This window comes from Amphiprion ocellaris, chromosome 3, assembly GCF_022539595.1.
Source record: "Amphiprion ocellaris isolate individual 3 ecotype Okinawa chromosome 3, ASM2253959v1, whole genome shotgun sequence".
Taxonomy (NCBI): Eukaryota; Metazoa; Chordata; class Actinopteri; family Pomacentridae; genus Amphiprion; species Amphiprion ocellaris.
This window is the reverse complement of record NC_072768.1, coordinates 26,835,277-26,850,651: the sequence shown is the minus strand read 5'-3', so window position 1 is coordinate 26,850,651 and position 15,375 is coordinate 26,835,277. Positions and strand designations below refer to the sequence as shown.

General features: G+C 39.8%; 1 protein-coding gene across 2 annotated transcripts in view; it reads left to right on the top strand.

The window, feature by feature from the left end:
- The window catches only part of wasla (WASP like actin nucleation promoting factor a), a 34,296-nt gene extending 20,404 nt beyond the window's left edge, over positions 1–13,892 (top strand). For both annotated transcript variants that reach the window (XM_055009263.1, XM_055009262.1), the window contains 6 exons: positions 890–1,091; positions 2,123–2,165; positions 7,385–7,538; positions 10,448–11,067; positions 11,788–11,896; positions 12,649–13,892. In XM_055009263.1, the coding sequence (XP_054865238.1) occupies positions 890–1,091; positions 2,123–2,165; positions 7,385–7,538; positions 10,448–11,067; positions 11,788–11,896; positions 12,649–12,710 (1,190 nt within the window). In that variant the 3' untranslated portion in view covers positions 12,711–13,892. The remainder of the gene's footprint in view (positions 1–889; positions 1,092–2,122; positions 2,166–7,384; positions 7,539–10,447; positions 11,068–11,787; positions 11,897–12,648) is intronic.
- Positions 13,893–15,375: the final 1,483 nt, after the last annotated feature.

Sequence of the window (15,375 nt, the reverse complement as noted above, 5' to 3'; positions counted from 1 at the left end):
ACAGATAATATTGTGTGTGACTAATTTACATCAATGTTGAAATCTATTTTAGTAAGGGTTGGGTATTGGATAAAAATGTAGATGCTAGCTGTAATATAATATCCGATAAATAATATGAATCTGACCAGACATTTGAAGCCAGCTCTCAGAAGTTTAAAGATTCAGTAGTTTTTGTCTTTTTTGTCAATACCATCATTTTGATGCCCCGTTAAGAACCATCCCAGCAGCTCTCCTTGAAAGTGGGAAACAACCAATAACCTTGTCCTGGGCCTCAGGAGACAGCAGGTTTGAGGCAAGCCTTTTGGTCTGGTCAGAGAAATCCAGCATTTGTGGGGAGGCCAGGGATTTAGACTGGGATTAGCATTGGATTAGTGGTTATGTCAGATGTTGCTGAGGAATTATGGAGATTATAAGGAATTCGAGGACTGAATGGCTCAGACCAAAAGGAGGAGAGCAAGGAACGGTCAACATGTCCATTAGAAAGGATGGCTCAAAGGTGAATGCAGACAGATGAAGTCACGATTAGTGAACATGAAACACAGAGAATTTAAAGTTGCCCTTTGCCATATTGATGATTGATATATCTAAAAAATCTATTTCTGTAATTGGAACCCATTACTGAGCTAAGGCACTGCAAATACAAAGAAAGAGAGAAAATAGCATCATACTTTTCTTATTTTGAGTGGTGTTACATTGAAAAAGCTTCTAGATTCTAACTTGTTGAACTGTTCAGAAGCCCTGAATAGTAAAATGTTGTACTGAATAAACGGCCTACTGATGCTTAAGAGCCTGTTCAGTGGCGGAGCTAAACATGTAAAGTTTGAATGGAGATTGAATGACAAACTTGTAATATGAGAAATCATGAAAATTTGTCCCGTACTGTGTACAGGTCTGGCTCTGCCCATGGCCACAGTGGACATCAAGAACCCAGAGATCAACAATGTCCGATTCCACAACTCCCACAGCCACCAGCAGCCATACCACCTTAACAACATGCTGAGCCACAGTGGCTTGACAAGGAAGGACAAAAAGACCAAAGGCAAGAAGAAGAAGCTGACCAAGGCTGACATCGGCACACCCAGCAACTTCCAGTGAGTCGCAGTTAACATCACTGAGAGCTTCAGCACTAATTAATCAGATCAGTCACTGTCTTTTATTATTCTTTGAAATTGTGAGTAAAATATCTCAAAAGTAATGAAAAAAGCCCTTCAAAATTTGTAGATATGGTAGGGATGTTCTTTTTTGTGTGAAACACAATCCCAAACCCACAAGTATTAAAGTGACAAATCAGAGAAAGTCCAGAAGAGCTGGAGCAAGTAGATTTTGGCTTTATTTCAAGTTAAGTTGAATTTTCTTGATTTGGCAATTAGTCATCTAATTCTTTCATTTCTAGTTAGGTGTTTCACAAAAGGCAGAATCAGAGGGCTGGGACTGATGCAAAGACTGGGTAAAACTCCAGAACCTCTGGATCTTGTATTTCCCAAACGGCAGCTTAACAGTATCTATCTTTCATTAGAGCCTCGCTGTCCAGCAAACACCTGCAACTTCAAATATCTCCAGTTTGTAGCACAAGTTTTTGTTTGTTTGTTGTTGTTTTTTTTTTTTGTTTTGGTTTTTTTGTAACCTCAAAGTTCAAGTTCAGATGCACTCTACTACTTTTTTCTCTGACTGAGTTGTAGTCATACGTATACTCAAAACTATTGAATTGATTCAATTGAAAATCAATCTTCCTTTAAAGCAAGATCTGATGGGCTAAATTAGTATAATGGTCAACAGGATTGTAACATGTACAGTTGGCCCTTAATGTGCTATAACCTTGAAGACAAAGGCTAATTCAGTCAAGAGTTTAAAACAAAGTTTCAGCTTCTGTATTGTCTGTGCTGTCCGATCCAGCAGTGACGGTCTGCTTCATGGCAGCAGTAAACATGTTACGTTAGAGTCTGAGAGTGCTCAATGACCACACTGTCAGAGTGTGAGTGAATGTGTGTGTAGGCTCAGTATTTAGCATATGCACATTGTCCCCCTCGTGCACATGGACACACAGTTGATTTACTTCTGTATATTTACATGTTGACACGTGTGTGTGTGTGATCTCACCACATATCTGTCCCGTCTTCTTCAGGCACATCGGTCACGTGGGCTGGGACCCAAACACAGGTTTTGATGTGAGTATTCCTCTTTACGCACGCACGCACACACACACACACACACACACACACACACACACACACACACACACACACACACACACACAAAAGAGCACACAATAGTAACCTGTGTGGCGGCTGCATGATGAAATCACACAATAGGCTCTTGTAGCTTCTTGCTCATATTCACAAACATCTCACTGCGTCTGAGAAGCTGCACAGACACTGAATGTTCCGGAGAGAACCTGAATGCGGCCTTGTAAACTAACTATACAGCAGCAAGCTGGGGAAATGAATGTGGATGATAAATACTAACTCTTAAAGGCACTCCTCTCTTTTATTAATTATTGAGTAATGTGCTGCTTCGTTCTACTCTCCCTAATGTCATATTCATAAGGTTGTATGCCGTACTTTCTGGACTATAAGCTGCTACTTTTTTCACACGCTTTGAACTCAACGGCTTATACAGTGATGTGGCTAATGTATAGATTTTTACGGGCGAACTTCATGCCGTCAATACGTTTAGCCTCGTCACATCAGACCAATGAAATTACTAAACAGGGCACAGTGGACCAATGAAACTGTTCGAATTAAATCACACTCACACTAAATTCTTCAGATCAGTCATTTTGCGCATCATAGACACACCCTCATCATGGAAAAAAACACAAAGAAATGCATATGATGCAGCTTTTAAGTTTATTCTATTTTTTTCATTTTAATTAATTTATTTATTTATTTGGACGGGACTGTGCATATTATTGAACGTACAATTTGATAATAGTTTACACAAGGTTGCAGTAAATACGCCAGATTTAGCACAAGGCTTATTTCCATCCATTGTCCCACACATAAAAGAAAAAAATAAAAGATAAATCCAGCATGGCAGCAGAAACAGGGGGATTTAACACCATAAACCGTTACACATTGTGTTCTATGAAACAAGTAAGATTTAAACCATGATATGGCGCCTGCAGCAAAATTAAAATATGTGAGCTTTGTCAATAGGATTTGATGGTTGACAGCGTCAAATGCCTTCCTGAGATCTAAAAACACGGCTTCTACACAGAGGTCCATTAACTTTTTCTGTAAAAAAAAAAACAGTTCGCTGTATCTGTAAAATGATTTGCCCTGAAGCCAAATTGCATGTGATGTAGTGGGGCACTCCCTTTGTCAAGATGTCTGATAAGCTGATTTGCTGTACATTTTTCAGCAACCTTCGAGAGTGTTGGGAGGATGCTGATTGGCCTATAGTTGGCTACCTGTGTGTCACACCCAGTTTTAAAGATGGGTGTTACAGTGGCCTCCTTCCAAGAGGATGGAACTGCTTTTTGACTGATAGACTGATTAACCATAAGAATGATGGGTCGTACAAGTGCATTTGCATGACTTTTTACAAAGTTAGTGTCGATACCATAGACATCCTTAGCTTTGGAGCTTTTAAGAACTGAAATCATCCTTGCTACTTCAGTCTGTTATGCTTTGTAGCTGGAAAGTAGTCTGATTGTCCTGCGTCTTCTTATTATAGAAGACGCAGTGAAGGGACTTGTGATTTCAGATACACTATCAGTGAAATATTTATTAAGATTAATGGCCACTGACCAGTGTTATTCACTACTAGTTCAGGGATTATAGTCTCCTGTTTGTCTTGTTTGCCTAGTAGTTTATTTAAAATTTTCCATGTTTTTTTTCCCGTTATCTTTGGCACTATCTATGATGGAAATAAAAAGTTTGCTTTGGCCCTTCTTAAAGTTTGTATGGCTTTGTTGCGTGCGTGTGTGTAATTTAACCTATCAGTGGACAGTCCTGACATCAAATTTTTCTTGAGTGCATTGATTTCAATACCTTTCTGCAGTTTTGTTCCAACCATGGTAGATTCTTTACCTTCTGGCTCCTGCAAATGAGGACATCACCTCTTTGATTTTATCTGAAAAAGCTTTACAACTGATATCTATATTGTTTGAAGATAGTGTTTCCTCCCAGTGTACAGATTTTAGAGCTTCACTGAGGTTTACTGATTGACTCCTAGGAATGACGTTTAATGAAGGGACAATGTGTGATTTTAGATACCTCTGCTTTTTAAGCTTTCTTGTGAATAATATACTATTGTGATCTGACAACCCAGTTAAAAAATTAAAGGTCTTTGAGATTCTGTCAGGCTTATTTGAGAACAGAAGATCTATTCTTGTCTGAGATATAGTTATTCTAGCTGCCTTCTCGATAAGTTGCTCTAGGTTAAAAAGATCTGTAGTTTGTTTGAGAATTTTCCTACTCCGTTTGTCATCCCAGTTTATGTTGAAATCGCCTATGACAATGATCTCTTTATTGTGATCACAGGTGTTAAACATATTTAGTTAAAGGCAATTGATCTGCCTCTCGAAGAAGGAAATAGAGCTGCTGCAGGTAAGCTTGGCATCAGTGAATCAATGGTGAGACGCTGGAGTCGGCAGCGTGAAGAACTGACTCAATACGTTTTACTGCCACGTTACAGGCATTGTTCGGAAAAAAAAGCATTTATTTAATGAAAAGTTAAAAAACTCTTTCTGTGTAAATATCTCATGTTACAACGTGGACACCTGCGGCTTATAGACAAGTGCAGCCTGTATATGTACAATTTTTTTTTCTTTTTGAATTTAGTGAGTGCGGCTTATATCCAGGTGTGCTCAATAGTCTGGAAAGTACGGTAGTATTAACAAAATAGTTTTTTACGCTTTCAAATGCATTGATGATGTGATCGTCTTCACATTGAACAAGATTTTACACACAAGGCGAGCTGTAGCTGTGAAGCTCTCATTTGTATTCGTCATCAGTCTGATATTTCAGCGAATTCACAGCAAAAGTGAAACTACGCAAGCTTTCAGCAGCTTTTCATCCAAAAAGAAATAATTTTGTTCTGTGAATTGGTGTCTGCTCTGAACATAAAATTAAACTTAACTGGCACTGAACATTACTGTCACTGTTGTAGAAAATGTTGCTAAATATCAGTAGCACCATGATTAACTTGAAAACTGGCCAAAATCAAACTCTGTCTCACTGCAGCCTGTACTCTGCCAAAGATAGTAAAAGAGGTAATGACACATCACTCTGTAACACTGCTGTACTACTGCCTGTAGATGGTGTTTTTGTAGTTTAAACAACTTCAGTATAGTGAGATATTCTCTAGTTACTCCGCCAAGGAGCGCGGCGGAGTTATGTGACGATCGGCGTATATTTGTCTGTTCGCAACGTTACTCAAAAATGGACTAACGGATTTCAATGAAATTTTCAGAGAAGGTCAGAAATGACAGAAGGAACAATTGATTAGATTTTGGCAGTAATGCAGCTTATAGTCTGGATCCACGAATTTGTTAAAGATTTCTGTATCATTGTGAGATAGCGGCACGGCATCACAGTAACTGTGTGAAGATTACGTCAGCTTCCTGCGGACGATCACATGATTGCGATCCTACTACAAATCCACTGCTGTGGACCACAAAATTTTTAAAGATTTAATCCCTCAGAAATCATGCAATGACTGAGCAGCCTTGGCAGATTACTGCGCTCTCTGAGTGCTTTTCTTATTGATCATGTCACCTCAGTTTCAGGAATTACATTTTGCCAGTTTGACTTCTTTTCATAAATAATTTCACAGTGATTAAAATGTAACAAGAGCAAAGAACACCTTGAAACCCTCTGAAATGTGTCAGGTACATTTGTAATAAACATTTAGATTAAATTGAGTATAGGCTTGGAGATGGCCAATATTAAAGGGCTGAGATAGGGGTCAGGCACAAAGAAAACTTTGAGGACATCTCCAGTGACCATGACTCTGCTCTTTTTGTTTAAGTAGGGAGATCAATGTGATTGATCAAAGCAAATGCTGTTAATTCCTCCCTAGATGCCACAAACAACAATAAAAAACTAAGTAAAATTATATAAATAATTTATAATGTAAAATTGATGTCTGACAATATAGAGTTAGGGAACATGAGGAGAGAGTTAGGTACAAAATGTAACAAAGGTCTCCAGATTCAATGTAGGACAAATAGAAGTCCAGTTGAGGTAGCAGACTATATTTTCAATAGAGGAAACTAAAGGTGACTTCTAGTGATATGCTGCACTTAACGGTAAATCAGTATGTAAGAAGAAAATCAAATATTTAGGTGAAGGAATCAAAAAAGAAAACAAGTTTTTGAGTTTCTAGTGTCCTGTTGAGACAATTTTGAATTATAATTGCCGCTATATACCGGTAAATAAAATTGAATTGAATTGTGCCAAATACCTGAGTGTGCTCCTAAAGAGAGGTAAACATGCAAGATCATGGATCATTTAAGGTCTGACAAATATTTGCATTTGCAAAATGTAGGCTGTTTATGAGCCCTGAGTGGTTGCTAGTAGCAACTGGACTTGCTGATGCACATCATTGTATAGTTGTCAGGTAACAAATTTCTTGTTCAGACTGATGAGCTTTATGAGCAGGAGGCTAATTGCTTTTCATTCTCTGCCTCTTAATTGGGTCTATTTGCGTGACTGACTGAGCCTGCTGAACCGTCCTGAAAACAAACACATACCATGACGCCATGTCAGTCCCAGAATGCATTGCAGTGTGACAGGAACAAAAGGCAGGTGCTGCAGGTTAAGATCTGATTTTGTGGAAAGCAGCAATATTATTTTTTGTTTGTTAGCTTTCAGGCATCTTGTGTTTCTGCCTGCTGGCCACCAGGTGTCACACTGACACTTTGACTGAATGCTGGAGGGTTTACCGTCACTGCAAAGGAAGCAGACGCTCAACGCTTCAGTATTGGGAAAAACGTTAATACAAATTAAACTGAATCAGTCCAAGAGGAACAGGGAATTAATCAATTTACAATTAATGAGTTCCAATAAAGATGCACTGTTTTTACATCTCTGTAACAACTTCTGTAGAATCCTAAAGAGCAGACTTGTGCTTCTATACAATCTGCTATCAGAGACGTACACATTAACATGTTCCACATGTGCATACTAGAAAGGCATGATGGCAACCTCATGACAAGGAAACTGCATGTGCTAACAAACAAACAAACATTATGACATACACAGATGGTACACCAAATGAGTTCTGGTGAATGATGCGCTTGCTGTTTGCAGTGTTTCAGTACTGGACAAAAAAAATGTCTGGTTTTGTTTTCTTGCTAAAACTCATAAGATTTCCATTTAGCATAATCTACTCAGTGCAATTGAGTATATTTTAAAAGTGCTTCTTGTGTTATCGACAGCTGAACAACCTGGACCCCGAACTCAAGAACCTGTTCGACATGTGCGGCATCTCTGAGGCGCAGCTAAAGGACCGAGAGACATCCAAGGTTATCTACGACTTCATTGAGAAGAAAGGAGGCGTTGAGGCCGTGAAGAATGAGTTGAGGAGGCAGGGTGAGAAAACACACACACAGCTTTGATGTGTCACACTGATCTAAAATAATGGTGTATAATGGAGAATAAAGGTCTGATCAGTGTCACTAGAATTTTAATTTGCAGTGCTATGAAAGTGTCTGTAAGGTAGACATTGCCCAAGTTTTTGTGATCATAGAAATTATAAAGAATTTCTAAATCTAGGTAATTCACTGGTATGTTGTTTTAATGTTTAAATCCTCCAAAACACACTAGTTATTTGTCTTTTCGCTTTATCGCCTTATTTAGAATACCTTTGAATTTTGCACTGGTGGTCTAATAAGACAAGCAATTGGATATTTCTCACTTTCTCTGGTATTTTACAGAATAAATGATTGTTTTATCTTGCCAACTAGATTTTAGTTTCTGTTTTTGCACTGAAATGTTGAACATACACTACCGTTCAAAAGTTTAGTGTCACCCAGACAATTTTACTTTTCCATGAAAACTCACACTTTTATTCATGTGCTAACATAATTGCACAAAGGTTTTTTGATCATCAATTAGCCTTTCAACATGATTAGCTAACACAATGTAGCATTAGAACACAGGAGTGATGGTTGCTGGAAATGTTCCTCTGTACCCCTATGGAGATAGTCCATTAAAAATTATCCGTTTCCAGGTAGAATAGTCATTTACCACATTAACAATGTCTAGACTGTATTTCTGATTCATTTAATGTTATCTTCATTGAAAAAACGGCTTTTCTTTCAAAACAAGTACATTTCTAAGTGGCCCCAAACTTTTGAACTCAAAACGTCTGTCTGTGTAAACCATCAATGCTTAAAACTGAGAACAACAAAACATACTAAAGCATAATGTGATTGAATGTCTTGATATTAAACTAAATACTGATTACACATGTTTTTCTATCAGACAGAGATACATTTGCTGCAGCTAGATCTGGTCATGCATGCGAAAACAGGTCTCCAGAAGATAACCTGGTCAAAGCGGTTTTTACACTGCCGACATGTTGAGAGGTGTTTTTTGACCTCAGCACTGGCACACAGAGCCTGTTGTATGCAACACTTCATCACTGGGGCTCGCCTTTCCTCCTTGCAATATTTTAAACTGATCTGCTGACCAAAAAACAGATCAGTTTAATCTGTACTTTTGATCTGTTAGATCAAAGTACAAACAAAGCTACCTACCTACTGAGAGTTTAATGGGGCAAGGCTTGTAGAAAAAGAGATGTCTCATCAACACAGACATACAGTGTTGGGAATCATTTTGGTGTGCTTCTAGTCTTTGGAACATTTTAATAATCCCTATTTTATACTTAAAGTACCAAAGTACTGTACATTTCAAATCACACGATACACACTTCAAGTGCATTCTGTTCCCTCATATTGTTACATACAAACTATAGTCACCTTCCATGATGGTTTCTTTCCAGATAAATTCTAACATACAGTGGCTAAACTGTGTTTAGTCATGTATTTAGAGAGAGGGAATTAATTGTTGGTTTCAGGGACAGGTTTGCATTCTGGTTGAATTTTTTGATTTGTTACCAATAGGGATAGTTATTGAAACACAGCATTTAATGGACCCCAGGGCTAAATTATTTAATACTGGAGCATCAGTATGTTCTGACGGTATCGGTTCTGCTATTGGTACTGCAGAAATTAAGAAAATAGATTTCCCGTGTGTTACTGCTACATAAATGTTATCTTGCACATTTTGTCTCAGAAAAATCAATTTCTAAGTCATCTATGATGCATTTTTGCTTTTCTAACTCCAGAAGACAGGTGTCCTATATGTAAGGGTCAGCTTTTACATGGTGCAGCACACAGAGACCCTGCTCTCCGTCCCAATAGATTAGAGAACATTCAAAAGTGGTTTCACTTCACTGGAAAATGCTCGTTGCCACAATTGCGACATTTCTGGAAGCATCCAGTGAAAGGTCTTCGCTGACAGGCAGGGAAATGGAAAATTATGTCTTGATTTAATTTCACTCTTTCTATAACTCAATGTTGGTTTTAAAAAATATGTTTAAAAAAATTGAACAGAGCACTCAACCACTGGGGTTGAGTGCTCTGTTTCAGTTTTTATTTAAAAGTGAAGAGCGAAAGAAAGGAAATCTGACAGAGACAAAATAAAGCAATGCTTTTTTGTTAATTTGTTCTGTTTTTTTCTCCTGAACCAGTAAGACAACCCTCAAAGTACTGAATAGATAAACAGTATCTAGAAGAGTGGGTGCACTGTTAAAATCTTAACAATCCCTATCCTTTGTTGCCAAGCTGGTAAACTAAAGGGATTTTTTAAGCTTTGCCAGCCAATAAATCTTCTATTAAACCTTTCACTTTCATTGGCCTCTTTGGTCTTTCTTACTGACAGTACAGGCTTCTGCAAAGAAAAACATCAAAATGGGTGACAAACCTGGCAAATTAACCAAAAAATTTGAAAGTCTAGGAAAACTCTCCGAAATGTTATATTTGCAGGTAGATATTCACAGCTAAGGGAGAGATTATGCATTTAAATACTTGTACCTGTCCTTGTTTAGCTTTGATAGTTAATCACTGTAGCTTCTGTTAGCCTCTTTGCTTTTCTGCAAATTGATCCTTAAAGCAGAGTGACATTGAAACAGATCAGCTGAAGTTTTATTACTGTGCCAAAAGAAATGAAAACAGTATGTTTTCATTAACTACTATTAATTAATAAAGATCAAGGTAGGCAAACATGCCAAAGTCAGTTTTGTGACCATGAAACCATGTGAAGGTGTGTGGTTGTCTCCTCTGCACTCGTCCTGTGATGGACTGTTAACCTGTCCAGAGTGTCTCCACCTGTCACCCAGTATCAGCGACAGATGGATGGATGTGGTGAAGCTAAAAGATTGATGATTCTTCAGCTTCATCTTCAGCTTGATCTCATATCTCTCATCTCTCCCACAGCACCCCCTCCACCTCCCTCTCGGGGTGGTCCCCCTCCTCCTCCTCCGCCTCCCCACTGCTCAGCTCCACCCCCACCTCCACCTCCACCATCCAGAGGAAGCCGAGGAGCCCCTCCTCCCCCACCTCCGTCCAGAGCCCCCGTCTCAGCTCCTCCACCACCACCTCCTTCCAGACCAGGAACTCTGGGTGCCCCTCCTCCCCCACCTCCTCCCACCAGAGGAGGTCACCAGCCACCTCCTCCTCCCCACCACCACCATCACCAGCCTCCCCCCCCTCCTCCTCCATCCTCCTCACACTCCTCCATTGCTCCACAAGCTCCACCCCCTCCACCTCCTCTACTGGCCCAGCAATCTACAGCAAACAGTGCCCCTGCACCACCTCCTCCCCCTCCTCCTCCACCTCCCCCGCCAGGGCCCCTCCCCCCTCCAGAGATGGACGGTGTAGGTGGAGGCGGAGATTCACCTCATTCGCCAAGCCCAGTTGGCAAGTCAGCACTGCTGGAGCAGATCAGAGGAGGAACTCAGTTGAAGAAGGTGGAGCAGAACCACCGAGCACCAACGTCCAGCACTGGACGAGATGCCCTGCTGGACCAGATCAGACAGGGAATCCAGCTCAAGACTGTGAGACCCTTGCAGTGATTTCCCCTTCATATGCTACATGCTTAACTCACACAGGTTATCACAGTTTGCAGTTCATGGCAGATGAACATGATAAATTCCTTTGAAAGATGACACTATATTTAAAATCTCACTTCATAAACATTATGTTTGAAGGTTTTTGTCAGTAGGTAAACTAATGTTGAGGTTTTATCTGTACTGTATGAACAAGGACTGCTACTAAGTAATTCACCATGACTTTTTTATGGTGCAAATTTGCCAAAATGTCAATGAACCAAAAGAGGAGACAATCTGAGATTTCACAAACCATTTTTATGAGTACTTACAAGCAAATGGATACCATTTATGAGTGGACTGGTTTATTCAGACACAGGTAAGAAATGTAGTAAATCTGCCACAGTATGGCAGAGGAGATTCACAGTGTTCATAATTTCGCGTACGTTACATAAAGAATCACTGTCATTCTTAACCAAACCAAGATGAGAAAACTGATACTGATTTCTTGACTGAACGTTTACATAAAGTTTATGTTATCTGACCCACAAGGGTTCCTTTAAAAAAATTGAGTGCACTAGTGGCTCAGATGTTACACAATACACACTGCAATACAAAAATTTTGCTCATCCAAAATGCTGTATGTGAATAAACCTGTGATTTATATGGACATAGAATATCTAATTGTACCTGTAACAAACTGGTCTGGGCCTGTTTGTGTGTCTCCAGGTGTCGGATCATCCAGAGTCTGGTCCTCCAACGCCGGCTCCAGCTGCAGGCATTGTCGGCGCTCTTATGGAAGTGATGCAGAAGAGGAGCAAAGCCATCCATTCCTCAGGTAACTGCAGAGAAGCTACCTGTGTCATCTGGCCCGAGACATTCTCCCAAGATACACAGATAAGCCAAAGAATAGTTTTACATTTTGGAAAAGCCATTTATTTTCTAGAGATTTGAATTACAAGATTAGTGCTGCTCAAATCTCTTCAGTAAAAACTAAGTTACAAACAGCCGTCTGTTAGCTTAGCTTAACTTAAAGATTGTACACGGGAAAGAAAGGATTAAAGCGAGAAGGCTTTGTCACTGACTGTTAGGGGCCAAACAATTTCTTGATTAGGGTCAGGTGATTACCTGAGAAGTTTATGTGAAAAGATGTGAAATTATACTGGAATGCTGCTTTTAGTAAGTTACACTTAGTTGCAGCATGAGGTTTTTTATTTTGAGTCAGCTGGGAAAGCCCCCCCCCCCCCCCCCCCCCCCCCCCCCGCCATTTCCAGCTAGAATAGTCATTTACCACATTAACAATGTCTAGACTGTATTTCCGATTCATTCAATGTTATCTTCATTGAACAAAACGGCTTTTCTTTCAAAAACAAGGACCTCAAACTTTTGAATGGTAGAGTAAATGTTGTCAAAAATCTGTGTGTGCTTGCTTATCAAAGTTTGTAAAACTGCCTACTTCGTCAGCTGTTCCCTGTAGCGTCTAATTCAGACTTATCCTTAAGGACAGAAATAGTTTTCTTCAGTTTCTGTACAGCTTGTGGCTTCTGTCTGCAAAAACTTTACCTGGCAGTTTCATGTTTCTTTTCCCAGACGAAGATGACGATGATGACGAAGAGGAAGACTTTGAGGATGACGATGAGTGGGATGACTAGTGCAGATTTGTCTCCTCAACACCCCACCCCTCAACCCTGCACTACAGCTGACACAAAAATATCTCCTAAATATCTTCCAGATTCTGACTAAAATTGTAATGTAAATGTTGTATGAATTTGCTGTATATTTATTTTTGCCTTTTTGCTTTTTTTATGGTTACTATTAATCTGTGCAATACCTCATCCGTTAAATCTGTTACATTCACGACATACCCTCATCGTTACAGCTCCTCCACCTCTCCTATGTCATTAAAAAGCACTTAAATCCATCATCAGCACAATGTGAAGATGCCGCCAGCTACATTTCATTGTCAATGATCAATAGCATAAACACTCTGCTGAGAGGAGTTAGAGACCTTGTGTGCTCGTTGGGAATTTCATTTTTTTTTTTGTATTCACGTAATTTGTGAAACTTAAAAGGGAGACTTATGTGCGACCAAACAGGCAGGATCCTCTTTGTGTTTGATAGTAGTTGGTTTAAATGCAAGATAACACTATTTTCTTACTGCGCTTCTTTTCGTACCTTCGAGTTTCCTACTAAATCGCAGTTTAGTCGTGTTATTTTTACATAAAGACATCCGATGACCACAATGCCGCAGCTTGGTTGCCTGATGTGGATGTTAGATTTTCAGTTTTTTAATGTAATTAAAGTTGTTTATTTGCACAACTATCTTTATGATAGTTCGGTTTCGGTTGTTTGTTTTTCTGGATGTGCATTTGTCAGGAACAGTTTTTATTTTATTTCAAGCAGGATGTATCAGCAGTGAAATCATTTTACAAGCTTAAGGTTTTGCAGTATTGCAGCCTTTAAATGCAGTTCCAAACATGACTGACAATGTTTAAGTTAGCAACTTTTTCAAGGCTGAACACACATGAACTCACACACACTGCGTGGCATTTGTGAAATAAGAGTTCTGTTCTTACATCTGGTTGGTTGTTTTTGTTGTAACGTCATTCCGTTATTCCCTGCAGGAGGAGCATCAACAGGGTCTTGCATCATAGCAAAACTAAAAATTTATAGTGTGGTGTGTGTGTATATATACATACAGACCTACATAAATACAGATACACACACATACATGCATCAGTCATACATCACTTCCATCCTTAACAAACTATGATTTTATGCAATGCGACTGTAAATGCCTCCTAATGGAAAATAATAGAAAAAGCAAATAATAATGAACCAAATGTGGCATTTTCAAGCAGCTTGTGGGTTTGGCGATGCCTGTGATCCTCTGTAAACAGTGTAAAGAAATAATTGACGCTCGTTTTAACTGTTCGTCTTAGAGTTTTTACGTCCTCCAGTGAGGCTTAATGCTGCATTGAGAAGCCGAGATACTGACATCAAACCTGTGAAAAGGGTTGGGATGGGTGGGGGGGGCAATGAAATACAAAATTGTATAACTAAATAAATGTTAATATTTACAGAGAGAAGTTTGTCTTCTGTTGATTGTCCTACCGGTTTAGAGGGAATGGTCAAATCAGTCACCCACTGAAGAGTTACTGGTACAACAATAGTGTTTCCCTTAATTGTTCTCCAAAGAGGAATGCTGCTGCACAATGGCTTGGTGGTTAGCACTTTCACCTTGCAGCTAAAAGATCCCCAGTTCATGTCCCAGCCTACGCAGGATCATTCTGCATGGAGTTTGCATGTTCTCCCTGTGCATGCTTGGTTTTCTCCAGGTACAGTCCAAAAACATGCTGAGGTTAACTGGTAACTCTAATTGTTTGTATATGTAGCACTGTGATAGACTGGTGACCTGACCAGGGTGTCCCCTGCCTTCACTCTAAGTCGGGGGAGCTGGGATAGACTCCAGCTTCCCCGTGACCCTAATGAGGATTAAGCAGTGTATTGATAAAGGATGTTCAGTGGGGTTGAGGCCATGTGGCTGTGAATGAAAGTCTAAATTGGTCAGCTCTCCTTGGTCTTCTTTGGTCTTCAGGTCAAATCATTGAGGTGTATTTGGACTCATTACTCTGCTGTAGTATGATTCTGCCATAAAGATCAAATCAGAGGAAGGACCTTGACTCTGAAGAATGGAAAACCTTCTTGGTCAGGATGGAATTGACTGAACCCCAGAGCAGTAACTCTTAATATTTGTAGCAACACGTTTCATGGTGGCTTTGATAGATTCTGACATCATTCTTTCCCCTCTCAGTCTCCTTGCATTCACCCTTCTGTTACTGTCTGTTGTGATATGGAACTATATTATCAGGCGGAGTTATACAAGCCACACTATGTTCCGCGTAGTGTTTCCAGTGTGATGTTGTTGTGATGAGCACTGTGTCCTGGCCCCCAGTAAAAAAGAGTAACGCTGACTTCTCTCTACGCCTCTTATTTGAACATCAAATAATACTTCATGGTGGCAGCGGTAAAGAGACGTCCGCAAATACGCAATACAGGACTATGGCGTACCTAGAGTGTGTCCGAGGATACATCCGATATCGCCAGTAAGTGCGGGAGCAACGCGGAGGACAGGACATAAGAGAACGCGAAAATGGCGTCGCATCTACCAATGATGAATTGGTCCGACCCGGATCTGAGTGAGGCTATTTCACTTTTTAAACAAAAAATGTGCCTTTATCTGGAGGATGAGGAAATAGACGATGAAGCTAAAAGAGCCAGGAAAATCTGCCGGGGCATCGGAGATGAAGGACTAAA